The sequence below is a fragment of the Nycticebus coucang genome, chromosome 7, assembly GCF_027406575.1.
Source record: "Nycticebus coucang isolate mNycCou1 chromosome 7, mNycCou1.pri, whole genome shotgun sequence".
In the NCBI taxonomy this organism is placed as follows: Eukaryota; Metazoa; Chordata; class Mammalia; order Primates; family Lorisidae; genus Nycticebus; species Nycticebus coucang.
In genome coordinates this window covers 101222255-101233657 of record NC_069786.1, presented here as the reverse complement: position 1 = coordinate 101233657, position 11403 = coordinate 101222255, and the positions used below count along the sequence as shown (strand labels likewise).

Below are 11403 nucleotides of genomic sequence, written 5' to 3'. Positions count from 1 at the left end.
GGGACCTTCGCTCCTCCAGAGTCTGGTATAGTCATAAATTTGTAAAAGCAGAGTCCAGTTAATGGCAATTTACAGTTCCACACAAATAATTACATTCCTACTCCTTTCTGACTCTAGGGACAATAGCATCACTCATCTCTATTCTGCAGGCTCAGCTCCCTCAGGACAAATTTCTACTAGGAGTGAAAATAAGGGCTATGCTGAACCTGTAGCAAAATTCACACTCACCATAAATCTTAGCAGTTTTCGACTGAGGGTTAGAACTGTCGTTCCTGGGTCAAAGTAAGGTAAGTTTTACATTTTTAACAAATGACCCATAAAACTTCTAAAAACATAAAGCCATCTGGATTTATGGATTCAGAATTCTCTATTATGAAAAAAAAAATGCCTGTTTCCTGGCACATAGGCCTGAAGTATAAGTAGATGTGCTGCACATGAATGAGATGATACCTGAATGAATAAATAAGTGAGCAGCTTCCTCTTTGACCTTAGTTCCATGGAAGAGAAAGTGCTAAAGAAGAGTTTGATAAACACTGACCTTCATGTTACTAAACACAACTATCATGTTTTCAGTCCTCATCTTCTGGAACTCTCAGCAGTATTCTATACTACCAATTACTCTCTCCTTTTTGCAACACTCTTCCTCTTTGTCTTCTGTGACATCCGGTTTTCACCCCACCTCCTTGGCCACTCCTCCCCTGCCTCCTTTGCAAGCTCATCCTTCCCTAGCCATTCAGTGCCATAATTCCTCCCAACTTCGTCCTAGGCCAGTTCCTCTACTCACTCTGTCCTCTTTCTCTAGGCAGTCTCATCCACCTCCACAGATTCAATTACCACCTATTCATCCAAATTTCTGGACTAAACACAACCTGTCCTATATAAGACTCAAGATCTTCCCTAAAAATGAACTCCTGTCTAAGTGTTTCTCATCACAGTAAATGACACTACCATATATATGTTTGCCCAAGGCAGGCCTCCCAAACCTGGTCCTTGATACCTCAAGCTTTCTTAGCCCCTGTCCCAGAAGACATCTGGCAAATTGTGAAGACGTTTTGGGTGCCACAACAGGGAGGGATGCTCCTGGCATCTGGTGAGGAAAGCCAGAGATGCTTCTAGGACATCATACAATGTACAAGGAGCCACCTGCAACAAAGAATTATCTTGGTCCTACATCCTTTCTATAAATGAAAGACTAGAGCTCTCTTGGGCACAGTGTTACAGCAAGGCACAGGCAAAACTAAGAAAATGTGCGTCCCCAGATAAGTGTAGAAGACTGCTAATGATAACCTTGGGAGCATTTTAGTACTTACTTCAACCCAAATGAATCACTTTGCCAAACCTCCAAGTGACAATCTTTAATCCAGACTCCCAAACAAAATGATAGCTGGTAGAGAGGCCTCAGTAATAAAGATGACTTGACTCTGAGGTCTCCAGGTTGCACATAAAGATAATGAAAGATCTACTATAGTTAATTCCATGCTTACCCTTATGCTATCAGCAAATGGTGAATTTATTTATCTTAACCATAAACATAGCAGTGGGATGAAAATGACACAGTCATGGCTGGGAACACCAGTGAGAACCCACAGTGTCCATGTGCATGTAACACACGTGTGTATGTGTGCAGGGAGTACCCACCCTATGTGTCTGTGTGACTATCATCTATTCCACCCCTTCATTGATGTTGAGTAACAATATGTGGTCAGGACCAGTCTCTCCGTGCCATGAACCCCACACCAGCCTTATCCACTGTTTCCTGGGAGCAGCAGCAATGCATAGGGTACTCTACGTACAGTATCTACTGGATTAAAAGGCAGATATTACTATCTATAGTATGAAAATAAGGGCTATGCTGAACCTGTAGCAAAATTTACACTCACCATAAATCTTAGCAGTTTTCGAAGCTGCTTTTGGCCTTGTGGGTGATTCAAGTCACTCAAACTAGTGCCTCATTGTGGAACTGACATTCTAATGGATATTTACATTAAACCTTAAGTGATGAGCAGTACTCTTCTGGCCACTGAAAATTAAAAGAGTTCCGAAAACTGCTTCCTGCAAAACTAGTAAGGGAAAATAAGGGCTACTCTATCTTCAAGTATCTACTGGATTAAAAGGCAGATACTACTATCTGTACTATCTACATTCCCCACCGGGTGGGAACACCATGTTTTTAAAAGGTTCCTTTAGACTAGAAAAAGGAGTAGGTTTACCAGCTCAGCTAAGTGAACAGAGAATTGAATGAGAGTAACAGGTGCTGGTCTATGGCAGACTGACCAAGGGGAGCTCTTCATTTACTCAGTGTCAACATGAGGTCAGGAACGGGGATAGAATCTGCAGCTGTTCCCAGAAACCCACTCAGTCCAGAACTGCCTACAGTAGCACATCACAGGCATACAGTAAGTTCCAGAAAACAGCAACTTATACCAAGGCATGCTGCACAGTAGCCAAAAATAGGATCCCAGAAAGTTACCCAGGAAATGGCTAAACTCTAGGGATCCCTAATGGCCTAAATGCCCAGCTCAGCAGGTTGCTTATTTCTTAAATAGTAATTAACAGGAAAAGATGAGCTCAGGGTAAAAATGCCATTATGTTCTATGAAATAATAGACATCTTTTTATTTATACTCTTTTGGTAAGAGAGTACAAAAGCCTAGGTTTGTGATGCAAATAAAGAATGGTTCTTACTGGTTAACATAAGAAACTACATGAGGCCACAGAAGATAAACCATGCCAAGCACTGAAACTACCCAATTCACAGGGAGTCTGTGAGACAAAGTAAAACCACAATAAGTTTTCTCAAGACAAAGCAAGATCTGACTGATGAATGAAGGGTCAGTTAAAAAAAAAAAAAAGGCAAAGCAAGATGAACCTTGCTAGGAATTAGTAGTGCTACCAAGATAAACCCCAGAAAGTCTATGATATATCTGAGTTGAAAGTGAACTGTTCAAACTCATTGAAAGTGAGAAGCTGCTTTTGGCCTTGTGGGTGATTCAAGTCACTCAAATTAGTGCCTCATTGTGGAACTGACATTCTAATGGATATTTACATTAGACCTTAAATGATGAGCAGTACTCTTCTGGCCACTGAAAATTAAAAGAGTTCCCAAAACTGCTTCCTTGCAAAACTAGTAAATTACTAGTAATTTACTAGGTCAGCATATGACAGGGGAGCAGCCTTCCTAGAGGGGTACCCAAAGGCCCACTGCACCTGATCCTTAAGTTAGGAATTTGAGATGTAAGAGGATTGAAAAGCTGTATAGCAGGCATAAAACCTAACCAGGGATTTGGATAAAAACAAGAACTAAGAATTCTAAAAATCCTAAAACCACTGGAAAACACCACAGTGGATCAAAGTTAGAAGATACCGTGGATGAAAACACCAAAGTCTAGAAAGATGAAAGTATTCAAGGGGCAGAACATAGGCAATATTTAACTATAGTAAAGCCCTCTGTCAGGGTTGAGCAACTTGCAGAAGGCAAACCAGGCATGCTGCAGATGAACCAAGTATAAAGAATTTCCAGGAAAAAGCAACCACTTCAGACAGGCTAATTTAAGTCCTTAACTTTACCTCCTGGGGTTTATCAGCTCATCAATCCAATAAGCTTTCATTAAATTCTTAGTATACTTAATACACATGGATAGAGAATATTAAGAAAGATAGTCTTTTATCCTTAAAGAGAAGACATTTCTCATTGAGAAAATGACTCACACATGCATCTAACTTCTAGAAAAAAATTCAAAGACAACATGGAGTCAACAAAGGAGGTATTCTGTACTGCACTGGGTATATAAGAAGGAAGTTTCTGAGTAGGGAAATGATCCTTCATCACAAGGTCCTTTCTTAACTGTAGATATATATGTTCATCAAAATGTGTGCAACATCGAGGAAAGTAAAGAAAAATACACAAAGTTTATTGCACAAACATTTGCAAAAGTTAGTAAACTTAAGTTTGGTGGCAAGAGCTCAGAAAAGTCTAACTCCTCTTACAGTTTCATAATGACAACACCATAGTTGGCCTCACACAATTCAAGTGCTTCAGAGGAGACAAAAATATGACTCAGATCGCTAGATCTAGTTTCTTTGCTAGGTTTGAATACACAATTTCAATAGCCAGGTTTCTCATGACTTTTGACCAAACTGAAGTTCTTAGTTGGCTTCAGTTGCCTTAGCTTCCCAAGTTACCTGGATTTTTATACATATGTATGTATTACAACGGTTTCATGTATCCTCATTGCAAAATGAGGAGAAGGAAAATAACTGTTCCTAATCCCCACACCCTAATTTGCCCATTTAGTTTATTATTCTGCCAGGCACCAATCTTCTGGAAAATAGAAGATTTTTTTTTTTTTTTGTAGAGACAGAGTCTCGCTGTACCGCTCTCGGTAGAGTGTCGTGGCGTCACACGGCTCACAGCAACCTCTAACTCTTGGGCTTACGCGATTCTCTTGCCTCAGCCTCCCGAGCAGCTGAGACTACAGGCGCCTGCCACAATGCCCGGCTATTTTTTGGTTGCAGTTTGGCCGGGGCTGGGCTTGAACCCGCCACCCTCAGCATATGGGGCCGGCGCCCTACTCACTTAGATAAAGTTAAACAGGGTAAAAGATTGCCTACACTAGCATGGGAAAAAGAAAATAATAATCATACATTACACAGAAAATAAATCACAGAGGCAAAATTCTTGAATACGTTCAGATTTCATGTACAGTAGAAAAGTTATGTAAAAGCAGTGCCACTTCTCTTACCCAGCAAGCAAAAAGGGCCACTGTGACCAGCAAGCTATAGAAAGCCAGGGCTCCATTAACTGCTACCAGGGTCCAAAAGGGCTTGGAAGACTCAGGAGATGGGCGATCTGGACAAAAATAATTCTCTGAAAAATAGAATACAGTGGATTAAAGAATACAGGAATGACAGTTGAGTGCATTAAAATATCACAGAAAAATGTGAAAGAAGTAAAAATATGAAAACTATCACTTATCCAACCCCATCCCCAATCCAGTCAGCATTCAAGACTATAGTTGAACACTATTACTTCAGGGTGGTACACTGGTAAAGCTTCATTCACTTCACTTTGTTAAATCCACGGTGGGATTCAAAATGGTGACTTCCCGTTGCCTCAACCAAAGATCTCTCCCCTTCATCAGAACCCTAAACTCCCCTTCATCATCTAAACCCTAAACTATGTCCTTAAAATCAGTTAAATGATATACATGTTTTTGAACCTGAAGAAAATCATCAGCCTATTAATGGCAGTCAGAATACTGGTCTAGTAACCAGAAGATAAATTTCCAGCTCCAACACTGTCTAATAGAGTACATGATGACAGAAGTCACTTTAAACCTTTGAGAATCAGAAAGGTTGAGGGGGGGACTTCTATTCAAAATTGGAGAAAATTAGAACTAGAAAGAATACCAAAAATTCTAGTTCATTGATTTTCAATCCCAGCTGCACATTAAAAACATTAAAATTATCTGAGGAATTGTCCAAGTAAGGGGGAGGATACATGATCTCAATCTGAGGAAGTTTGAAAATATAACAAGGTCCAGCACCTTTTTTCAACCCGTATCAATTGCATCAAAATCTCAGGGTTGGACTCAGGCATTGGTGTCTTTTAAAAACCTGCCCCTGCCCAGATTTATAATATGTAGACAGGATTGAAAATTACTGAGTAGAAAATCATTAGTGTCTTCTCCAGTTCTAATATAAATTATATATAGTGGTACATATATATGTGTATATATATAACATTATTATATATAATATTAATGTAATTATATATAAATTAGAATATATTACTATATAATTATATACATAACTATATATATAAATTATATACATAATGTATATGTATATATATATATATACTATCCTAAAGGATAATATATAATACTATCCTAAAGTAATGTATCATTCATGTAGAAAAAAAATTCTATTCTTAACTTCCAAAATAGACTTTTTTTAACCTTTAATTTGATTCCATTAAAATGTTCTGCTTAGACATAAGACACATTGGAAATCTCAAAGGGACTCAGCAAGCAAAATGGTCACACATTAATTGCCTCTATTCTGCCAGAACACAAAAGCGACTCTGCCACATTCAGTTAATGGTTCTTTGCTTATTTAATATCTTATTTTTCACCACAGCACAGCTCTATTCTAGCATAGGAGGAAAAAACATTTATTGGAATTATGCTAATATTAAATATAAAACTGAGCATCCATTTTCTTATTTATCATTCTACAGGGGGGGAAAAAAAGGGTTTACTGTGGCCACAAAGTGGTGGACTAAAAAGTGATGTGAACTCTCTCAGTTTTACTTGTTGTTACCAACAAACTATATTCTGAGTTTGGGAAGTATGATTTCCCCCCCAACCTTTAGAGAGAACATAAGGTCAACATAAGCTCAGTAGACTTATTTTCACTAAATCATGATTACTGCTTCATGGTATTGAGATTAGAACCATGAAAAGGTTGAGTGACTTATCCAAGATCATAGAGTTGGTTAACAGCAAATATCATATTTCCTAGTTTTTAGGCCAGCATCCTTTGTATGTTTTAGAAAATAAAAAGATACTTTTACAGAAGACAACCATGGAGCACAAAAAGAGAATTAATTAGAAAGAGAACTCATTCTTTTTGAGTCTTGATCTGTTAGACCAAGTTGCTTCTTGAGGATACCTGGGCTTACATTTTAATGGCATGCTTTTTTCTGCCATGATCCACTCTAATGGAGAGTGACGTTATGAGTGATCTATTCCTGTAGGTTGTAACTTCACCCCTTCCCCTCCCACTCAATGTCAGTGAGGGAAAGTAAAGATACTCAAGACATAACCTCAAATCTCCTCTAAAGGGAAACCAAAAACATTTTTTGAAAACATTAACTTTATTAGTATCAGATCAGCTGGGACTTATTCAACCCTGCCACTGACCCTGGCCTAGTTTTCGGGGATGCAGTTGAAAACCATTACCGTAGGGTGGTATACTGGTAGAGTTGCACATTACCTTTCACGTGGATAATGGTCCCATTGCTCTTCTCATTGTCCAGGTAAGGGGGGGGATACATGATCTCGATTTTGCAGAAGTAAATATCTGTTTGGTTAACATACAGATCCCAAAGGTAGAATGTCACTGACTCGTTGCCCAACTTCCCATCGCAGTTGAACCCTGTATTTGAGGAAAACTGAAGCGGATGGGAGTAATTCGCATACAACATGCAGACTTCCATGGCACTATCAACTCCTTTATAAAGAGATGCCCGGAACTCCTTTGAGAAGAGGTTGTAGGTATACTTGCAGCTAAGGTTGACTGAATTGTTATACACCACAAGCAAGGGCGACTGCTTCACCAAAATCTTGTTTTCTGGGGGGGGGGGGGGGGAGAAATCATTTTCTTAGAACAACAACATAAGGATAACGTTTTTTTCCCTGAAATCAAGATATATTAATTAACCAAATCAAGACTTCTCTAGAAAAGGCTTTCTCATGACAGATAAAGATTTAGGAGCTCTTGAGGGAGATAATTATACAAAGAGTTTAAAAGTTTACACTTTGATATCATTTTCACCCTCCTCTGAATGGGACAATGGAGCATATGTTCATCTGAAAGGCAGAATATAGCCTTCTAACAGAACTGAGCTTTGCCACTGTGCACTTGGAATTGTTTAATCTGTATTGAGATTCCTGAGAAGTTAAACATGAATTAAGCTGATTTCTTCCAGGGGTGATATATTTGGAAGCGGTTTTAACACCTGACACAGGCACAGATAGATTTGTTTTTAAGCTGTAATATAGACTTTCATGAAGGAATTAAAATACTTTGAAATTTTTCCTCACATTAGGCTTAGGTTAATGTTAGGGTTAGGTTTGGGGGTTAGGGTTGGGGATAGGGTGTTATGGTGAGGATTACGGTGTTAGTGTTAGTGTCAGGGATATGGGTTACGGGTTAGTGTTAGAGGTTGGAGCTTAGGGTTAGGGATGGGGTTAGGGTTCAGGTTAGGGTTATGTGTTTGGAATTAGGACCTAGTAGGAGGGTTAGGCTTAGACTTAACTGTCCAGGTTCAGGGTTAGATTTAAAATTAGATTTAGGGAGTTAGCATTAGGTTTACGGTTAAGGTTAGTATTAGAGTAAGATTAGGTATTTGGGTTAAAGGTGGAGTTAGGTGTATGATCCTGAAACATTTTGACTTTATTGGCCATTCCAAAAGTAGGATGAAGAGGTAAGAAAATACATAGCCCAAAGAGTTTTCTTTAATTTCTCTTCCCCAGCAAATTCAGAAAATAGCCTCCCCAAGAAATTCACAGGTTTATTCTTTAAATCACAAAGAATGGAAAGATTTCACAAGAGTTATCTCTCTAGTTCATCTACTACCCTTATGCTACCCCAATAAAAGATCAAAGAATCTAGAGATCATTTAATTGTCTTCACCTTTAAAGCAAAGAAACTGAAACTAGGTTATCAATTCCATGGGAGAGGAGAACACAACAACCTTGTTTCCCACTGTACCCTCATTGCTGGCACATGACAATATGTTCCTTTTCTTTTTTCAATTGACTGTAGGCCTAGAAACATTATATGGTTTTTCTTAAGTCATTGAGCAAAAGATGAGCAAAGCCAGAACTGAAACCCAAGTCATCCACAATCACCTGAGAAATAGACCCCTGAAACATTAAAACTCAACTTTATAAACAAAAGACCCTCCAAATTTTTTCTAAAACAACAAATTGCCTTGTGTCTCTGATTCAAATTTCAATACCAACAAAAACGTTTTTTGTTATTGTTTAGGGAGATGCCAATAATTACCTGTCTATCTGCATTTAAAAAAAAAAAGTTATTTGAAGCAACACCCCATTTACCCATTCTGAAGAGCAAAAGAATCAGAACCATTAAAATGAAATTTATAATATAATCTGAATTTGAATTTATGTATTCAGGTGTTTTGTTTTCGCTTTGGGAGTAAAGGAGCTGCATAGAATTGAATTAATAACAGCTTTTTTGGTCTCCTATATAGTTATCAATTCTAGCTCTATATCAAGAACTTTAGAAAAAAATACTAGTGCCCAGGTTCTCTCACTCCCAGAAATTCTGATTTAATTTGTCTATGCTGGGGATAGTTGTGGGGAAGGATTGATATATTTTTAAGATATAATTTACATACCACAAAATTTGCCCTTTTAAAATGTATGATTCCATGGATTTGGTGTATATTCATAGAGTTGTGAATGGACCACAGCTACCTGATTCCAGAATATTTTCATTACCCCCAAAAGAAACACCATACTGATTTGTAGCCACTCTCCATTCCTCCATTCCTTCAAGCCCTAGAAACCACTAATCTACTTTCTGACTATTTAGTTTTGCCTATTCTGGACCTTTAGATGAATTGAATCACACAATATGTGGGCATTTATGTCTGGTTTCTTTCTTTCTTGTGTCAAGTTTATGAATATTATGCAGCCTTAAAGAAAGATGGAGACTTTACCTCTTTCATGTTTACATGGATGGAGCTGGAACATATTCTTCTTAGTAAAGTGTCTCAAGAATGGAAGAGAAGTACCCAATGTACTCACCCTTATTATGAAACTAATGTGGGACCTTCACATGAAAGCTATAACCCAGTTACAACCTAAGAATAGGGAGAAGGGGGAAAGGGAGGGGAGGGAGGGGGGAGGTAGGTGGAGGGAGGGGGATTAATGGGATTACACCTGCGGTGCATCTTACAAGGGTATATGTGAATCTTAGTAAATGTGGAATGTAAAGGTCTTAGCAAAATAACTAAGAAAATGCCAGGAAAGCTATGTTAACTAGTGTGATGAAAATGTGTCAAACGGTCTATGAACCAAGTGTATGGTGCCCCATGATCATACTAATGTACATAGCTATGATTTAATTTAAAAAAAAAGTGCATACCATAAAAAAAAAGTTCATCCATGTTATCAATGTATCCGAACTTCATTGCTCTTTATGACCAAATAATATTTCACTGTATGGATAAACACATTTTGTTTTTCCATTCATTACTTTTTAGCTATTATAAATAACACTACTATGAACATTTGTGTACAGGTTTTTATGTGAACATATGTTTGCAGTCTTCTTGGGTACATACCAAGAGTGGAATTGCTGGGTCACATAATAACTCTGTTTAACTTTTTGAGGAACTGCCAGACTGTTTTCCAAAACAACTGCACCATTGTACATTCCCACCAGCAGAATATGGGGTTCCTATTTCTCTACTTCTTTGCCAACATTTATCATTGTCTGTCTTTTCTATTATGGCCATCCTAGTGGGTGTGAAGTGGTGTCTCATCATGGTTTGATTTGCATTTCTCTAAAGACATAAGCATCTTCTCATGTACTTGTTAGCCATTTGTATATTCTTTTTAGACAAAAGTCTATTCAGATCATTTTCCCATTTGTTAACTGGTATTTGTCTTTTTATTATTGGATGATAGAGTTATTTATATATGTTTATCATATATGTGATTTTTAAATATCTTCTCCCATTCCATGAGTTGTCTTAAAAGTCCCCAACTTGACTTTAGTATTCAGTAGGGATTGAAAACAAGTATGGCCTAATTGATTTCTCCAGCTGACAACATATTAGACTAATCACCTGGAGAATTCTAAAAACCTATGATTCCCAGGCCAATTAAATCACAATCACAGGGTATAAGATCCAGGCATTCCATTCATATTTTTTTAAGTTTCTCTGGTAATTGTAAATTGCAATCAAGTTTGAGAACAAATGGGCTAACAAATGAAACACAACTTATTATCCTCAAATTCATAGGCCTCCACAGACTTTTCCCACCTCATCTCATCTAACCCAAACCTCCTAATTAACCAGGCCATTTAAGTTAACACCCCAAGAACATAATCAGTATTTCTGCCTCCACACTTTGTCTACTGACTTGGTATAGCCCAGCACACCACTCTTCTCAGATCTCAAAATTATTATTGTCTGTATCACTCCTTTGCTATTTGGTCAGGTTCTACATTTTGAACGCCTCTTTTTTCACATGGTTCAATTTGTTTAGCTTTCGATTCATATATAATTCCCTAGGCCCCTAGTGTCCAAGTCTCTTCACAACAAAGGCTACATATTCCATTTCTTTATATAATACTGAGGAAGTAATAGGATCTCATAGAATAATTGCTGAGTGAAAAATGGTGATCTGATTGTGTCTTTCTTAAGGAGACTATATCATTCTTCAGGATTTAAGGACATGGCTGTCAAATCTAGCTGCCAATTTGACTGCCATCTCCTTAAATCCCTGTTCAGAACTGTGTCTCAACAAGTTGGGTTTCATTTATTATTCAGTCAACAAATATTCTGTGGAAGCACTGAGAAGTAAACATGAAAGAATTGAAAAGTTCAACCTGTCTCACTGTGAAAGTCCAACCTGTT

The 11403-nt window shown here is 37.9% G+C and overlaps 1 protein-coding gene across 3 annotated transcripts in view; it reads right to left on the bottom strand.

The window, feature by feature from the left end:
- CD28 (CD28 molecule) overlaps window positions 1-11403 on the bottom strand; it is an 85163-nt gene that overhangs the window by 56507 nt on the left and 17253 nt on the right. For 2 of the 3 annotated variants that reach the window (XM_053598092.1, XM_053598091.1), the window contains exons 2-3: window positions 6999-7355; window positions 4742-4866 (exon numbers count right to left, since the gene is read on the bottom strand). In XM_053598092.1, coding sequence (XP_053454067.1) covers window positions 4742-4866; window positions 6999-7355 — 482 coding nt within the window. Of the gene's footprint in view, window positions 1-997; window positions 1144-4741; window positions 4867-6998; window positions 7356-11403 lie in introns of all 3 variants that reach the window. The other variant, XM_053598090.1, reaches the window with a different exon arrangement.